The sequence below is a fragment of the Oncorhynchus kisutch genome, linkage group LG4, assembly GCF_002021735.2.
Source record: "Oncorhynchus kisutch isolate 150728-3 linkage group LG4, Okis_V2, whole genome shotgun sequence".
Lineage (NCBI taxonomy): Eukaryota > Metazoa > Chordata > Actinopteri > Salmoniformes > Salmonidae > Oncorhynchus > Oncorhynchus kisutch.
In genome coordinates this window covers 79,984,313-80,003,634 of record NC_034177.2, presented here as the reverse complement: position 1 = coordinate 80,003,634, position 19,322 = coordinate 79,984,313, and the positions used below count along the sequence as shown (strand labels likewise).

General features: G+C 44.9%; 1 protein-coding gene across 2 annotated transcripts; it reads right to left on the bottom strand.

The window, feature by feature from the left end:
• Positions 1-56: 56 nt before the first annotated feature.
• Positions 57-11,876, bottom strand: hif1an (hypoxia inducible factor 1 subunit alpha inhibitor). Of its 2 annotated transcripts, none has more exons than XM_020482015.2 (8): positions 11,411-11,876; positions 8,690-8,940; positions 7,484-7,632; positions 4,931-5,076; positions 4,598-4,704; positions 4,275-4,338; positions 3,884-3,994; positions 57-2,683 (listed from the first exon to the last, which is right to left on the bottom strand). In XM_020482015.2, the coding sequence occupies exons 1-8, from the start codon at positions 11,597-11,599 to the stop codon at positions 2,627-2,629; spliced, it is 1,074 nt and encodes a 357-aa protein (XP_020337604.1). In that variant the 5' UTR covers positions 11,600-11,876; the 3' UTR covers positions 57-2,626. The 2 variants fall into 2 exon arrangements, with proteins under 2 accessions (XP_020337604.1, XP_020337605.1); XM_020482016.2 differs by lacking the exon at positions 11,411-11,876 and adding an exon at positions 9,362-9,582.
• Positions 11,877-19,322: the final 7,446 nt, after the last annotated feature.

Sequence of the window (19,322 nt, the reverse complement as noted above, 5' to 3'; positions counted from 1 at the left end):
CTACAATGACAGACTTGAATTTGACACCAAACCGCTGTGATGACTGATACAAGAACTTGATCAAAAAGTTTAAGATTTTATTACAAAGCCACTAGCACAATAGAACTCCTTGTTCAGCAGTCATTTTGAAATCAGTGCAAATTACATAGAGCAGACAAACTCAAATCATACAAGTGCAGGAACCCAGAAAACTTTTTTGTATTTGTAAAAAAAATTAAAAACACAGCAAAGAGTTTATTTAACCATGTTCAGGTTTTGCATTTAAAGCTACATAATGCAAAAATTAAATAAAAATATAATTGTTCTGGCTGTTTCTTGAGCCATGTCATAACGAAGCTAGGCACACAGGTAGGAGAAACAAATACACAGAAGAGAGCAATTTAACCTCAGACTTAACTATCAAATAATAATTAATTGAAGAACTAGTCTATTCATCAACAATATTGATATACTATCAACAATGAAGCATACACTCCCTTGACATTAACATTCTTAGAATATTAGCCTAAATATAAACAATACGATATGAACATTCCGGTTGATGGATTCCATATTTGTTTTTGGAAAGCCAGAGGAGTACAATACATGCTGTTGGAAAAAATGCTAATAATTATAATACACATGGCTAGAACATAGAAACTCCCCTAGAAATATTTTGTCAGTCACTGAAGGTGTAGGAATTGAACATGCAGCATTAGTATATTAGCCTAGTAGTTAAATCAGACAGAATGCTGTGTTCACCATTCACACAGCCATTGTCAGTCTGGTTTAACTAGGCTATTAGTTTTAATAACAAATTAATATGATGCAGCTTAAAATGAAGTCAAACCAATGTCACACCAGGGCCTCCGTACATACAACTTTCTGAACATCGTTTACATTAAGAAAGTCAACTAAAATTCCAACTCCACATTTTCCTCACAGAAAATCATAGAGGAAAATTGAAATTACAGTTGTTGTCTTCCTGAATTGACCAAATTGAAATAGCCACAACCCTGTAAGGACACACCTGGTTTGGCACACAGCACTAGGACAGCCAATATGTGCTTTAAATAAGTCCTGTGCTCTAAACTGCACCTGTTGAAGTGAAGTCTTCACGAGAAACACTTGACAATGGCACAATAACAACCGGAATTCAACTGAACTCTACACACACTTTGACATCCTTCCGAAAAGAATTGAGAAAAAACAGCAACAGTAGGGGAAGTGTAAGATTAGAGAGGCACACACGCATGAAAACCATCCACAAGGTACATTCTTGATACAAGTACTAAGAAATACTGTTGTAATAACTACAAGTAGAATATATTTTAAATTATATTGAATTTAAATGAATATAGGGTTAGCGTATTGTGTGACTGTTACCGGAGCAAAACATGACTGTTTTTTAGGACAGCGTTTCCCAAACTCGGTCCTGGGTGAACGTTTAGTTTTTTGTCCTAGCACAACACAGCTGATTCAAATAACCAACTCTTCATCAAGCTTTGATTATTTGAATCAGCTGTGTAGAGCTAGGGCAAAAACCAAAACCTGTACCCAGGGGGGCCCCAGGACTGAGTTTGGGAAACTTGTTTTAGGATGCATTTGAGTAGGAAAACTGGTGAGATGTCTTCAATCATTCCACTGGTAGCATGTTAGGTGTAATATATTCTTATTTTACTGTCCAGCTGCAATTGAAATTAGTTGAAATACTTTTAAGCCCATCCTCATTAACTTAATTGTACCATGTATCATAACAGATTTACAACAACAACAAAAATAACACACCAACAGAAAATCAGTTATGCCTGAATGTACACAAAAACACACCATCAAAGAAAAAGTATGTTGGCTATAACACAAACGTTCAGCAATTATACAGAAACAAAAATCAGCTTACTGACCGAGTCAACAGAACAAGAATATGACTCATCTCTTTCGGGGTGCATGTGTCGCAAATTCATTGAGAAGTTTGTCACAAAATAAGTAGGCCTACTTTAGTTACTACACAGCTATTCCCTATTTAATATTCAAGCTGCAGGTGTGTTGCTATGGTTACAAACTGTAATGACAGGGGAACGGTTAAATAGACGAAGGGAGTATCTTGTTGGTTATGACTAACAACCACCCAACACACACACCTGTTTAGTGTTCAAGGTAGAAATTGCCCCCAACTACAGATCTAGGATCAGATTTTCCCAATCCTATTGGGTGTGATGATAAAATGTCCACCATCTGACCCTGCATCAATGGTTAATTATGGGCAACTTCCACTTTGAGGGTGTTTGGGGGTTTATTCTTTGACATCTACAGCGGTTGCCCATCACTCCACTCCCTCTAAAATACCACAACTCTACATTGTGTAGTTTACACAGTTCATCCCTCTCTGACAGCACACTGCATGTGGGTCTCCATGGCTGGTCCGTTGTCCACTATTGTCTTCCCACTGGTAGCTGAAGTTGTGATGATTATGGCTCCCAGACAATCAAAACAGTCAAAATGGCTGTTTGGCCAAGTCACTGCTAGCTTAACAGTCCGAATGCACAAACACGTGTCTGCACACACATGCTCACCTACAAACACACAATCAGGCCTCGGCACACTCACTCACACAAATACACACACAGACAGTTCTGAGGCAGTAGCTCTAGCTGAATCCCTGGTCATATCGGCCTTTAATCATCATGTTCAATAAAGGGCCAACCTACAGAACAGAAAGCACATTGATGCATTAAAATACAATCGCACTAAAACAAGTCCATTGTTGAAAACCCTATTAGGGCCTACTACTAGGTGAGATACTATAGCTATAGCTTTGTTTCACTGAGTGTCCTGTCCTCTAGTCTTTGTGCTGTACCACACATCCCCCTTCTTCCATTCACTCTGTGCTAAATCAGGTAGACCATAAATATTCACAGTAATTGGGTTGCTATCAGGGTCAGCGTTCCGGAGCCGTAAGGATTCCGGGCATGGCAAGCTTTCTGCACTATTCCTACAGGACCAACTAAATACGGAGCCGCCAAATGGAATGTCAATCATCTGATGTCATGTTCTAGTTATGGAACCAGCCAGAATCTTCCTCTCAATGGAATCTCATTGGGATGTCATTTGATGTTCTAGAAAAAATGTGATTTAGTCATGTTCTAGTTCTGGAACTAGTGAGTCTATGGGATCTTTGGCAGCCTGGTACAGATATATGTTTGTTCTTGAGTTTAGCCAACTCTGACTATGGCTGTCATGCCCAGATATGACACTATGGCTGTCATGCCCAGATATGACACTATGGCTGTCATGCCCAGATATGACACTATGGCTGTCATGCCCAGATATGACACTATGGCTGTCATGCCCAGATATGACACTATGGCTGTCATGCCCAGATATGACACTATGGCTGTCATGCCCAGATATGACACTATGGCTGTCATGCCCAGATATGACACTATGGCTGTCATGCCCAGATATGACACTATGGCTGTCATGCCCAGATATGACACTATGGCTGTCATGCCCAGATATGACACTATGGCTGTCATGCCCAGATATGACACTATGGCTGTCATGCCCAGATATGACACTATGGCTGTCATGCCCAGATATGACACTATGGCTGTCATGCCCAGATATGACATTTTGTCTGTCATGACAGATATGACATTATGTCTGTCATGACAGATATGCCTAAAGTAGCTAGTGCATACAAAAATACCAGGCTTTCTACAATGGGTTGGTCAAAACAAGCATTGTGATGGGTGGGCTTCGCCTCGTACCTACGACCGCAGCACAGCCGTGCTAAAAAAGTCCAAACCCACGGCCTCTCGTGTACAATTGCTTTAACATACCAGACTAGATCTCCCATAAATAAATCCCATCAGAATATTCCTCATCTGTCCAGTTTCAGTACCTCTTGTGGGTCTCCCAGTGCCTCCCCCAGCATCTTCTCTATGTTTCTCATGATGGCCACCTTCTGATGAGCTCTCAGTGGGTACTCGATCCTCTTGGGCGTGGGCGCACCCTGGGGGAATAACAGATCATTTAGTGAGGACAGAAATATAACATGTCCTCTAATTCTACTTCTATGATTAAGGGATGTATCAAGGTGATCCAAGCTAATTAAAAATGATAAAGAGAGCACAGTGAGAAATGTATCTTTCAATGCAAAGATATTCAATTCATTTCACCAATATTTTGACCGTAATGGTGCCTTCTTTAGGGTGCCACAACATTCGTTGACATGAATGTAGTAAAGATGATGGTGATATATTTTGGCATATATCAGTGAGCACATACAGTACCTTGTACCAGAAGTTGACAGTGATGGTCACTCCACCACTCAACAGGGACTCAATGTGGTGCCACCTAAATTAGCCATGAAACGAAAACAGAGAAGACTTATCAGACCATGTACAATGTCACCAACAGGTCAAACTGACCAGTCTGGTTCCACAATGCCACAGTGTTGACATTTCAGCGACAGAATCCTCAGTCAGAAAACAGCATCAAAATCAGTCTATTTTCAGACTCGGTACAGAACGACTCTTACCAATACACACTGTACTGTACATGGGATCCCACCACACACATAATACTAGGTAGAACAGTGTAAAGCAACTCCTACCAGTACATGGGGATGTAGAGAACATCTCCCGGGCCCACCACAGTCTCATAGCCCGACACATTCTTGAAGTTGGGAAACCTCTCATAGTCAGGGTTCTCAAAGTCAACCTACAAATGGCAAAAGCAAACTTGCTGTTAGTAAGATTAATTCAAAACAAACAGAAACAGTTGAGAAACAGAAAATCCACTGCATATCAAATCAAACACCGGTTTCTAAAGGGACCACAATGGAATGGTTTTCCTTGATGTGTTATCCTCTATGATTGCATTGCATCCACGTCTGGTTGACTGTTTTAAAATGGTCAAATAAATGACATTAGAAAGTAGGTTTTACCTGGCTCTGTCTGTCACAGGGGTGGTGAACAGGGAAGGGATAGAGACACTCAAACTGGTCGGGAGGGAACAGGATGCACCTCTTGTAACCTTTGATTTGTGCAAAGAAGTTCTGCTGCTCGTCGTAATGGGCTGGCGTCACGTTGCCTACAAACATTGAGCAGATCACAGGATTACCTGTCTGTCTCTGGAGGAGCAATGCCCTTAAGCTAATTTCAGCTGAAATTAAGGTGAGTGGATTTCTTTCTTAATGCCCTTTCCACAAGGCCTTTGATTGCACATTGAGACAGGGTAGTTCACTCTTTCCATCAGCGATATATGGCACCCACATTGTAGATATACTGTATATCATTTCCTTGTCTAATAGGACTAGGGAAATCACCTGCTAGCCATGGTCCCCATGCCTAAAAGCCACAGGGTCCCTTCCTTACCAGGGTTCTCCCCAAATAATTTAAAAGCGGCGCTGATTTTGTACCTTTAAAAAAGCAACTATTTGTTATAATTTATGGACCTAGACTGCAGAAAAACGCAAAATTCTCTGAGTCCGAAGGGGGGCACCGACCCCTTCCAGGCCTCCCATCCCCAGCAGAACCAACCTTGTTAAAACATCCTGGGGAAAACCCTGCTTAACCTTCATTCCTATAAACCCCTTAGTTCCTTACCCTCCATGCCTATAGGCCAGGGCTAGGTCTCTCACCCTCCATGCCTATAGGCCAGGGCTAGGTCTCTCACCCTCCATGCCTATAGGCCAGGTCTCTCACCCTCCATGCCTATAGGCCAGGTCTCTCACCCTCCATGCCTATAGGCTAGGTCTCTCACCCTCCATGCCTATAGGCTAGGTCTCTCACCCTCCATGCCTATAGGCTAGGTCTCTCACCCTCCATGCCTATAGGCTAGGTCTCTCACCCTCCATGCCTATAGGCTAGGTCTCTCACCCTCCATGCCAGGGCTAGGTCTCTCACCCTCCATGCCAGGGCTAGGTCTCTCACCCTCCATGCCAGGGCTAGGTCTCTCACCCTCCATGCCAGGGCTAGGTCTCTCACCCTCCATGCCAGGGCTAGGTCTCTCACCCTCCATGCCAGGGCTAGGTCTCTCACCCTCCATGCCAGGGCTAGGTCTCTCACCCTCCATGCCAGGGCTAGGTCTCTCACCCTCCATGCCAGGGCTAGGTCTCTCACCCTCCATGTGTAACAGTATAACTTTAGACCGTCCCCTCGCCCATACCCGGGCGCGAACCAGGGACCCTCTGCACACATCAACAACAGTCACCCTCGAAGCATCGTTACCCATCGCTCCACAAAAGCCGCGGCCCTTGAAGTAGTAGTTCCCCTTGCTCTGCAAGGTCTCAGAGCAAGTGACGTCACCGATTGAAACGCTATTTAGCGCACACCGCTAACTAAGCTAGCCGTTTCACATCCGTTACACTCACCCCCCTTTTGACCTCCTCCTTTTCCACAGCAACCAGTGATCCGGGTCAACAGCATCAATGTAACAGTATAACTTTAGACCGTCCTCTCGCCCATACCCGGGCGCGAACCAGGGGCCCTCTGCACACATCAACAGTCACCCTCGAAGCATCGTTACCCATTGCTCCACAAAAGCCGCGGCCCTTGCAGAGCAAGGGGAACTACTACTTCAAGGTCTCAGAGCAAGTGACGTCACCGATTGAAACGCTATTTACCACGCACCGCTAACTAAGCTAGCCGTTTCACATCCGTTACACATGCCTATAGGCCAGGGCTCGGTCTCTCACCCTCCATGCCTATAGGCCAGGGCTAGGTCTCTCACCCTCCATGCCTATAGGCCAGGGCTCTCACCCTCCATGCCTATAGGCCAGGGCTAGGTCTCACCCTCCATGCCAGGGCTAGGTCTCTGACCCTCCATGCCTATAGGCCAGGGCTCGGTCTCTTACCTTCCATGCCTATAGGCCAGGTCTCTCACCCTCCATGCCTATAGGCCAGGGCTAGGTCTCACCCTCCATGCCAGGGCTAGGTCTCTGACCCTCCATGCCTATAGGCCAGGGCTAGGTCTCTTACCTTCCATGCCTATAGGCCAGGGCTAGGTCTCTCACCCTCCATGCCAGGGCTAGGTCTCTTACCCTCCATGCCTATAGGCCAGGGCTAGGTCTCTTACCCTCCATGCCTATAGGCCAGGGATAGGTCTCTCACCCTCCATGCCTATAGGCCAGGGCTCTCACCCTCCATGCCAGGGCTAGGTCTCTCACCCTCCATGCCTATAGGCCAGGGCTAGGTCTCACCCTCCATGCCAGGGCTAGGTCTCTCACCCTCCATGCCTATAGGCCAGGGCTAGGTCTCTTACCCTCCATGCCTATAGACCAGGGCTAGGTCTCTTACCCTCCATGCCTATAGGCCAGGGCTAGGTCTCTTACCCTCCATGCCTATAGGCCAGGGCTAGGTCTCACCCTCCATGCCTATAGGCCAGGGCTAGGTCTCTTACCCTCCATGCCAGGGCTAGGTCTCTCACCCTCCATGCCTATAGGCCAGGGCTAGGTCTCTTACCCTCCATGCCTATAGGCCAGGGCTAGGTCTCTTACCTTCCATGCCTATGAGCAGCAGGTTGGAGGTGAGCTGGCCCCAGTTTCTCTTGCTCTGCTGCTTGGTGATCCAGTTCCAGTTGAAACCCAGGAAGTCCACCACGATCTTCCTGCCCACTGTGTCATTCAGTGTCTGCTGCAGGTACACCCTGGGAGGATGAACAGAATAGAATTAGACCATCTGATGAGACGGAAATTGATATTCTGCTTTGCACATATTTTGGAAGGAGCACAGCCACAGAGGGAGCTGCAGTACAGTGATCCTGGAGCTAGTTGGAGCAGAATGTGGATAGAGACACAAAGGATAAGACAGTCCTGCATGACAGTCTGTCATTAACACAGTCCAAAGGAGGGGTAATGCTGTACCTGTAGAGTCAACTACCGATAAAAGCAAAAGGGTTGGAACTGTAGTGAATATGCTGCTTTAAGCCCAGTGGTTAACACATATATACAGAGGAATGAAGAGAAATGCAATTGAATAGGGACAGTTGCAATGCAATTCCAGAGTTTGCACTTATCAGGAGTCAAGTGTACTCAGCAAGTGTACATGCATCCGGAAATGAAAGCTTGTCTTGCCAATATAAAATGTTCAACTCGGCTCAGTAGAAAGCATTTCTTGCCAAACCACAAAGAATGATTTCAATTAGAAAACAGTAATGCCATGCAACAAACGTTGCACAAAACCACCACTATGTGACAGAAAACGTCATTTAACTGATCAAATCTACAGTACATGGACACAAGCAGCAAGCATTAGTTCTAAGGAAGGGGCTCAGTGTAGTAAGTGATATGTGTGTGCGTGTGTCTCTCTCTCTCTCCCAGGCCAAGCAACTCAGTTAGGTGAGAGTGGTACAAAATGTTCCCAAGATGCCTTATAAATGCTTAGTCATTCTCGACAGCTAGCTATTTCAGTTCCTGCATTAGATTTAATTTGACTCACTCAACATTTTACTTTGGTCTAAAGAGCAATGCCCGGCACTCCTGCAATGCAAACACCTAGACTGGATAGCATTTAATCTGATTCTGTCCATATTATACATGTTTTGTGACTCAAATAAGGGAAGTTGTATATTACCTTCACTCATATTAAAGCACTGATAAAATGTCCCTAAGGACCTAACTCTCCTGCAGCAGGTCAGCAGATCAAACAGCAGATCACCCTCCCTCGGATGATGGTTAAAATAGCCATTTACACAAAGACATTACCTCTCATCTCCTCCCTCTTCCTGCGTTTTATGCATTTTCTCCACAAAATCAGAGAATTTCATGTCTATCCGTCGAGACTTGGGTACAAAGTTCTCAAAGTTGGCCATTTTCTTCTCGTCATAGTAGAGGAATTTGTGGTTTTCCGCGATGTACACAGAGAAGTCCCCGTTTCCAATGTTCTCCTGCAGGTACGGGATGTCCCACTGGAGAGCCGGATACACTAGATTGGTGTCTGTTAAAACCACCGGTTGCTGAAACCACCCCCAAAAAAGGAAGATTTGTTAGATTAGAAAAAGACGGCATATACTCTGATATTTTTATTCCTTATAATATAGGACTGAAGCAAGCAACAAGTTTCATTAAATTATACAAAAAGTATTAAACTTTTTTAAACATAATTTGTTAACATGTTTTCCTAATAGTGATAGGCCTAACGTTATATGCATTAAATATCATAAACTGGGTGGTTCGAGCCCTGAATGCTGATTGGCTGACAGCCGTGGTATACCAGACCATAAAATATCAATATACATCTAATCAGTTTTCCTTTGACGCATTGAATAGTTAGGCTATAGTCAGAACAAATTAAATGCATGGGGAATTCATCAATATGTAATAGCTTTTAATACATTACACATATTATCCTTAGGCACGTAGCAAAGAAAGGCACACCTGTCTCTGGCGAATAGGAAGAGCCTGCATTAGCCATGTGTATCAACAACACTGCGGTTCGCTGGCAAGCAGAGCGATTGATGGTCCCATTGGACACAAGTGGCAAGTGCTACGTGACTACTGGAACGTAGGCTGTGCAGCACATGCGCGCTGTGCCGCTGCACTGTATTTCATTAGCGAAGCTCGTACAGCAAAGACCGCAAGCAGGGCGGAAGCAAGAGGTATAATATAATGAGTGAATTATGAATAGGATACGGAAGCTCCATTTCAACAGACTATGTTGTTTGACTTTTCACTTGGGTCAATAAGACGCTATTCAACTAATTTCATGTCAACAGCAAATTGTTGGTCTACTCTATTCGAGACTCTACTGTTTACCGCGCGGGTACTCTACTGTTTATCGCGCGGTAAATCTGAATTATACAGCTCATTCACCTAGTCAACATTGATGTGTCTGGTCAAAACTCGATCCCTCCTCATCTCTTTCCCTCTCCCACCTGAGTTCACTGGGAGTTCACCACAGATCATAATTGTGGAACCACAACCATTCTATGCCCCCCCCCAAAAAATATATATATATTTGAACCACGCAGTCAACTGCTCGTATAAACATAGCTGAATAAAGACCAAGGAATAAAACCTGTGATTTGCATGCAGAAAAAGTTTACTTTGCAGATGGATCCCTCAGCACACAGCAGTTATGCCTAGCTAGCCTCATGTATGGAACATATAACTGATATTCACTACAGTTCACTTATGTCAACAGTCTCAGAGTTACACTGTAATAGCCTAGATATCCCATATGCATCCATAGTACCATACCTGCTGCCAGCATGCCACATATTAACAGCCAGCATTGATCTTCCAGGCTGTAGCCTAATCTCTGGCATTGTATAATCATATTTCAAAGAAAGGCACATCAATGGATGTGAAAGACAGTCATATGAGAAATACTGATTTATTTAGTGGTACGTGCATTTCAGTGTTATAACAGGGTGTGTTGCATTCCTCTGATGTAGGCAAAGTTAGAGATCAACAAGTCAACGTCATATCAGATGTAGTAAATGCAGACTGACTTTTGCAGAGAAGCATTCAAGAGGAGGCATGACATGTTTTCTTAGGAGGAGGTGGCACGTGTATACTGAGAGGACCATTGCTAACAAGGGGTCCAGATTACCTGGTTACAAATAGTATCAGACAGGAGAAGAAAAAAAATCTGCTTCATCGGCTACCTATAAGAAAATAAGATAGTCTATGGTAGGCCAGATGTGTGTTACCAGCAAACAGATTATCTGCACTGCAGACTGCCATGCCATGCAGACTTGTCAAGTCCAGTGTTCTTTGGCCTTGGTTTTGGGGACCAAGGGGTTGTAACCTAGGCTACAGCCAAGCTTGTGTTCCAATCCAGTGTCAAAAACACATGTTTCACCTAATAATCAAGCCCTACCATGCTACATTGGAACTGCACACCCTACAAAGGACCCCAGGACCAGGTTGGAAGAACACTGGACTTGTCCACTATCAACCAGACCAAGTAGGGTCTCTCTTGCATGAGATTTGATTCATGCAGAACAAGCCTGGATAAAACAGGTGAAATTGAAAAAAATAGAACCACTGTCAAAATCGTGTTCGCTGGCTTGCCAGCAGCTGATTCAGTTGAGAGAACATTGGCTATCTTACTAACAACATACAGGATACAAGCAGGTGGTGTGTACAAGACAAAATACTTGTTGATTAACGTTATTTGTAGTAGCTAGCCATATAGCCATCGTTAGCTAGTTATTTTTGTTTCTCACCAAATCCCTCTTACTCTTGACCTGCACATTGATCTGGTACTGGTACTGTATATTATAGCTCCATTCTTGTATATTTTATTCCTCGTGTTACTATTTTTAATTGTTCGTATTGTTTTTTAACTGCATCGTTGGGAAGGGCTAGCAAGCAAGCATTTCAAATCCAAATACAATTGGGTTACTTAATTTGAGCTATCTGTCAAACTTGAACAAAAACATGACAGCAAATTAATTGTCAGGTCAACTGTCACTTTACCTCGTTGTTTATGAGCATCTCAGCTCTAGGATCCGTGTGAGAGAGTCTGGGTATCGGTCTGGTCTGGAAAGGATACTTTCGAAGTTGAGAGTCGTTCCAGATAGGGCTGTGGACCTCCGGCTCCGAGAATGATGCGGCACCGCCTTCGCTCGCCGTTGGATCATTCTCGACCACTGTTGCCGCTGCCATGCCCGTGTACCGAACCCAAGCCAAGATTGCCCCTCGCTCGCTGTCAAAAGATGTTCTCTTGACTCGAGATACTGACACCTCTTCTTTAGGACTTATGCTACGTGTTTGCTCACAACATTGCCATGCATAAATTGTCTGTTTCTTTCCCGATGCAATACATTAAACACCGAGCCGACAAGCTTCCAAAGCTCAGTGTTTGCTAGCACCAGTCAAATGTGTAAATAACCATTGACCACTGAGGTATAATAAGAACGGCAGTGACAGGCAAAAAAACAAACGACGAAAATGTATTTGGAAGGGAAATACCAAGCGAGGTGTAGTACCCAGAATGAGAGTACAGCGACATCTAGTGTACTGAATGACTAACTGCTATAGAGCAACTTCACACACATCCATCAGATGGCGTCAGAGTACTGCTATTTGATTATAACGAAAACTGTCAGAAAAATAGATTTTCCTCAGGTTTCTGACATCACAGTGTATAAAAACAATTCCAAATTACACTCACTTGAAATCTTGAAATGAGAGACACCCATAGAATATAGGATTCTGAGTAGAAATTTGGTGCAAATAACATACATTTTATGTATCTTTGCTCATCTCTCTGTATGTGTGTGTGTGTGTGCAGGGTTGGATGGATTACATAAAAAAATGTAATCAGTTACTGATTAGAGATTACGTGACAATAAAAGTCATTATTAACATAATTCATTGGATTACTTGTAATTGAAGGATTACTTTTGGATTACTTCCTTGGTTTGTCAGCATTTCTGCTTCCTCAGTTTATGCTGTACACCAATCAATTCCCTCTCTAAAGAGAAATGAAATTACACTATATGTCATCCCAGTGCTTTGGAAGTGAACAGGATGATGCTATATAACGAAAAATGTCCTTTCGACACAAAGAACCTGATGAAATGTGGGATGATTGAGGTCTCAGTAAATGCGGGTCTAAGTTTTGGTTACAAAATGGTTCTGTCGAAAGCAAATTTGGCATCAGATTTCAAATAGATTAGAACATAATTTCCACTGAAAGGTGACTTCCAAGATGTCTGGCTTACTCAGCACAGCACAGCACAACTATTTTATTATGTTTTAGGCAAACACTTCTAGCACACATCCTGATTAGATTGAGTAATCAAATATGTAGTCAGTTGTTGACGGTAACTTTACAGTGCATTCGGAAAGCATTCAGACCCCTTGACTTTTTTCACATTTTGTTACGTTACAGCCTTATTCAAAAATGGATTAAAATACGAATTATCCTCATCAATCTACACAATAGAACATAATGACAAATAAAAAACATGTTTTTAGAATTTTTTGCAAATGTATTTAAAATGAAAAACAGAAATACATTATTTACATAAGTATTCAGACCCTTTGCTATGAGACTCTAAATTGAGCTCAGGTGCATCCTGCTTCCATTGATCAACCTTGAGATGTTTATACAACTTAATTGGAGTCCACCTGTGGTAAATTCAATTTATTGGACATGATTTGGAAAGGCACACACCTGTCTATATAACTATTTAAGGTCCCATACTTGACAGTGCATGTCAGAGAAAAAAACCAAGCCATGAGGTTCGAAGGAATTGTCTGCAGAGCTCCGAGACAGGATTGTGTCGAGGCACAGATCTGGGGAAGGGTACCAAAACATTTCTGCAGCATTGAAGGTTCCCAAGAACACAGTGGCCTCCATCATTCTTAAATGGAAGAAGTTTGGAACCATCAAGACTCTTCCTAGAGCTGGCCACCCGGCCAAACTGAACAATCAGGGGAGAAGGGCCTTAGTCAGGGAGGTGACCAAGAACCCGATGGTCACTCTGACAGAGCTCTAGAGTTCCTCTGGGGAGATGGGAGAACCTTCCAGGAGGACAACCATTTCTGCAGCACTCCACCAATCAGTGGCCAGACAGAAGCCACTCCTCAGTAAAAGGCACATGACAGCCCGCTTGGAGTTTACCAAAAGGCACCTAAAGGACTCTCAGACCTTGAGAAACAAGATTATCTGGTCTGATGAAACCAAGATTGAACTTTTTGGCCTGAATGCCAAGTCTCATGTCTGGAGGAAACCTGGCACCATCCCTACGGTGGCAGTATCATGCTGTGGGGAAGTTCTTCAGCTGCAGTGAAGAGACTCGTCAGGATCAAGGGAAAGATGAATGAAGCAAAGTATAGGGAGATCCTTGATGAAAACCTGCTCCAGAGCACTCAGGACCTCAGACTGGGGGCGAAGATTCACCTTCCAACACGACAACAACTCTAACCACACAGCCAGGACAACACAGGAGTGTCTTCGGGACAAGTCTCTGAATGTCCTTGAGTTGCCCAGCCAGAGCCCGGACTTGAATCTGATCGAACATCTCTGGAGAGACTTTAAAATAGCTGTGTAGCAACGCTCCCTATCCAACCTGACAGAGCTTGAGAAGATCTGCAAAGAAAAATGGGAGAAACTCCCCAAATACAGGTGTGCCAAGCTTGTAGCGTCATACCCAAGAAGACGCAAGGCTGTAGTCACTGCCAAAGGTGCGTCAACAAAGTACTGAGTAAAGTTTCTGAATACTTATGTAAACGTCATATTTCAGTTTTTTATTTTTAATACATTTGCGAAAATGTCTAAAAACCTGTTTTTGCTTTGTCATTATGGGGTATTGTGTGTAGATTCATGAGAAGAAAAACAACTTAATCCATTTTAGAATAAGGCTGTAACATAACAAAATCTGGAATGCACTATATTAATGTAACTGTAATCTGATTACACATTTTTTCAAAAGGAATCTGGGATGATTACAGTTACTTTATTTTTGTAATATGATTTTCATTATTAATACCTGTTACATGTAATAAGTTACTACCAAACCCTGTGTGTGTGTGTATACTGTATATGTGTGTGCGCACGTGCATGCGTGACGTCTGTACAGGAGTGCGTGTCTACGTGAGTCTGTCCATGCATTTGTCCGCATGTGTGTTAGGTGGAGGGGATAGACAAATACTTTTGAAATGGTCTGTCAATATTTAAACATTGGTTACAGTACCCTCTTACTTCATTGACCCCTGGGTAAACTCTATGGTCACACTTTGAAGATAGCATTCTATTTGTATTGCACACCATTGACTTTGCTCAGTTGTCTGACCAGCTGATCAAGGCTATGTTTCTTTACTCTGTCTGTGTAACTTTGGCCAGTTTCTGTACCTTTTGTACCAACCACCTTTGAGGAGGGGGCCTTTAATAATTATTTTGCCATAAATATCAGGTGATATTTTATACTGTAAAACGTACAGTTTCAAGTTTCAAAGTTTATTCGCCACATGCACAGGATACAACAGGTGTAAAACATTACAGTGAAATTCTTACCTTGAGAGCTCTTTCCAACATGGCAGGGATAATAACTATTTTGATAATAATAGAAAATAGAATAAAAAATAAAAGGCTGAATAAAAAGCACACAAGAACTACAATGAGAGTTAAAGAAACAAGAATGCAAGTATTGTATTTACAGGTCAGTGCCAGTAACTAATTCAATGTGCAGGGGTACTGGCGTGGTTTGAGGTGGGTTTATACATAAAACGTGTCTGGTAATAAGATATACAGTAACTAATTCAATGTGCAGGGGTACTGGCGTGGTTTGAGGTGGGTTTATACATAAAACATGTCTGGTAATGTCACGCCCTGGTCTTAGTATTTTGTGTTTTCTATATTTATTTGGTCAGGCCAGGGTGTGACATGGGGTTATTTTGTGTTGTGTTTATGTATGGGGTTTTTTCGTAGGTTTTGGGATTGTGGCTTAGTGGGGTGTTCTAGCAAAGTCTATGGTTGCCTGAGGCGGTTCTCAATCAGAGGCAGGTGATTCTCGTTGTCTCTGATTGGGAACCATATTTAGGCAGCCATATTCTTTGAGTGTTTCGTGGGTGATTGTTCCTGTCTCTGTGTTAGTTTGCACCAGATAGCCTCAGTCACTTTGGTTTTTCTTTTTTCATTGTTTTGGAAGAGAAGAGAACGAGCGCCATTCTCCTTGCGGAGATGGTGCTAAATACATCAACACGGTCGGTCCCTGGGATTGGGCTGGCCAACACGATTCGTTTTGCTTGGAAGGAAAAGGAGTTGGAGCCTTTAGGACGGGAAACTTTTGGAAGGATAATATTGATGGGGATTCTAAAGCTGACGGTGAAGGACGTGTTTTGTTTCCAAGGCAACTCGTTGGAGGGAGCATACGACGTGGCACTATATACAGAGGAGAAACACGATGATATCCTGAGAAGGGCAAGAGCAGTGGGAGGCGAGAGGCCGATGAGCCACTATGAAATAACAAGCCTGGCGAAGAATAACTTTAGGGTTGTAACGGTCAACATTTACAACCCATACGTTAAGGATGAAGAGGTGAGGGCCTTTCTGGGGAGATACATGGATAATGTCTCCTCAGCAAGGCACCTCAAAGACTCCCTTGGGTTTTGGAATGGGAGGAGAGGCTTCCAGGCCCTCCTCAGAGAGGACCCAAAGGGACATGGTGGCTACCTCCATCCTCCTGCTATGTTCTCCCTAGGGGCTGACAGGGGGACGTTGTTTTATACACGTCAGCCCCCATTTTGCAGGCGCTGTATGGCCTACGGCCACATATTCGCCTCGTGCAGCACAAGAAAATGCAGATTTTGTGGATCTGAGGAACACGAGGCGAAGGATTGTGACAAGCCTAAGGCGTGCCACGGGTGTGGCTCGTCAGCACACCTGTGGCGGGGGTGCCCGGCTCGTCAGAGGTCATATGCGTCTGCGGCTGGGGGGGGAGCAGGAGCGGGGGATGGGGGAAGAAGAGGGGGGGAAGGAAGCAAGCCTCATGACCAGAGTACAGGTCCAGAGGGGAAGGCCGCAAGGAAGGAGGAGGAGCAAGAAGCGGCGGATGGAAGAGAGAAGGAAACGGAAGGCACGGGAGTAGGAGAACCAGGAAAAGCGGCGGAAGAAGGCAACCGAGTGGAGGAGCATGAGAGAGAAGAAAGCGAGGGAGGAGTGTTGGAGAAGGAGACGGTGGAAGAGCAAGTGGACTGGGGGGAAAGTGCCCTGGTGGAAGAGATGAGGGGTATGGTGGAGGAGCTGGTGGGGGGGAGGGTGGTATCTCTCCACTACCGCCATCACCAAAGAAGAGAATGAAGAGGAGGGTGCGATTGGCCGACAGTGAGAGGGAGGGGATGGCCAAGAGAGTGATGGGGGTGGGAGAAACCTCTGGGTTGCTGCTGGTTTCCCCAGGCCCTCAACTTCTGTTGGGTGGGGACACACCTAACAAGACTCAGGACTGGGTACAGGAGGAGGTGGGGAGTTTTTTGTTTGGGGACTCAGCCTCCCCGATTTTTTTCCAATCCAGCTGCAGCACTGGGGAGGGGGAGGATTGTGGGGGTAGACCCAGGGTGCAGGGCACCCCGGAGCCAAACACTATTCCTGCATCCTGGGTTGGTGAGATGGAGGAAGTGGGGGGGATGTCGGGAGTACGGATGGTGTTTTCACCGGTAGATATGGAGCAGGGGAGCATCGGGTGAGTCTCCTGTTTTTGATTTTTTTTCTGTCTGGGTTTAGAATTTGAGTGTATTACATGTTTTTATTTGATTCTTTCATGGGGTCTAATTTTACTTTTGTTACTTTAAATGTAAGGGGTTTAAGGGATTTTGTTAAGAGGAGGGCGGTTTTTAGTTATTTGGAGGGTGTGGGGTTTGATTTTTGTTTTTTACAGGAGGTTCACCTGAGGGATGGAGGGGATGTTAGTAGGTTTAAGAGGGAGTGGGACAAGGGGGAGTCGGTTTGGGGTATTGGGGGGGTGCACTCATCGGGGGTAGGGATTTTGTGTGGGCACAGGGAGGTAAAAGTGGAGGATTCTTTTGTGGTAATGCAGGGGAGGGTTATAGGGGTGGATGTCACGATAAGGGATTGTAAATTTAGATTAGTGGTGGTGTATGGGCCACAGGTGGTGGCAGACAGGAGGGAGATGGTGGACTGTCTGACGCCCCTGTGTGTCACAAATAGGAATTTAGTGATAGGGGGGGATTTTAATACAGATTTAGGAATAGGGGGGGATAGCAGTGCAGGCGCCATTACCAGGCTAATGGCTTGCCATGGTCTGGTTGATGGTGGTCTGCACACTACTCCGAAAATGGCCGGTCCTACATGGCGCAACTCCAGGGGGGTTGAGCGGAGGCTCGACTATATTTTTGTACCCAGGTCTTTGGGTAAGTTGTCTGGGCGGCTGTTGCCTGTTTTCTTTTCGGATCACGACGGGGTGCTCCTGCAGGTGGGGTCTCCAGTCTGCCTCTTTGGTAGGGGGTACTGGAAGTTAGATCGGGATGTGCTGGAGGAGCAGGCTTTTGTTGACAGGTTTTATGATTTCTTTTGGAGGCTTGAAGGCCTCCGGTCCATGTGCGAGGGGGTGTTAGAGTGGTGGGAATTAGTTAAGGTGAGGATTAGGGCTTTTATAATAGGGTATTGCAAGAGGAAAAAAAGGGAGGAGAGGAGGGAGGTGGATCGTATCCAAAGGTTAATTGAACTCGAGTATGAGGCAGGCAACCTCGGCGGGTCGTTTGACTGGGAGAGATCCGCTACCCTAAAGGCGCAGCTCAGGGAGTTGCAGGAGCGGAAGGCTCGAGCTTTCCTGGAGCGTGCGCATAGTGGCTTTCTAGAACACAATGAGACTTGTTCCGCTATGTTCTTTAAGTCGGTTAGGGCCAGACAGAGTAGGAAGGTAATGCATGGCATTAGGGAAGAAAATGGTAGTATAGTTAGAGAACCAGAGGATATGGTCAGGGTGACAACTGATCATTTCCAAGGTTTATTTAAGGAAAGGGAAATAGATGTAGAGCAGGGAAATGTGTTTTTAGAACACTTGTCCAGGCGGTTGCCGGAGGACATTAGAGAAGTGATGGAGGCCCAGATTTCACTAGAAGAGGTTGAGAGCGCTCTTAGGAGGATGGGAAAAGGGAAGGTGCCTGGGATGGATGGGCTGCCGGCTGAGTTTTATCTCAAGTTTTGGGGTATACTTGGACCAGTGGTCCTCGAAGTCTTGAAGGCCATCCTTGAGACGGGGGTCCCGGGGGGATCAATGGCTGTTGGTGTGCTGTCACTTTTATATAAGAAGGGGGAAGTAACAGACCTTGGCAACTGGCGGCCATTGACCATGCTGTGCGTAGATTACAAGCTACTTGCAAAGGTTTTAGCAGACCGGTTGCGCACAGCCCTTCCCTACGTCGTTCATGAGGATCAGACGTGCGGGGTAGAGGGCCGCTCTATTAGATGGAACCTACAGTTAATCAGGGACTCCATCGCTTGGGTTGAAGATAGAGGACTGCCTTTAATGGTAGCAGCGCTAGATCAGGCGAAAGCCTTTGATCGCGTGAATAGATCCTTTTTATTCAGAGTGTTAGGTCGATTAGGATTTGGGGAGAAGTTCATAGGATGGATTCGTACATTATATGTCGGAGCGGGGTGCCGAGTTAGTGTAAATAGTCACTTGGGTGACGTTTTTGACCTCTCGTCTGGGGTCAGGCAGGGGTGCCCACTCTCGGCTCTCCTCTTCGTTCTGTACATGGAGCCTCTGGGGGCTGCCATTAGGGCAGACACAGGGGTGGAAGGCTTGTTTATCCCTGGAAGTGGTGGGCTGCGTGTTAAGATGACGCAGTACGCCGACGACACTTCCTTGCTGCTGTGCAAGGACTCGTGCCTGACAAGGTCCCTTGCCATCTTTGGGGA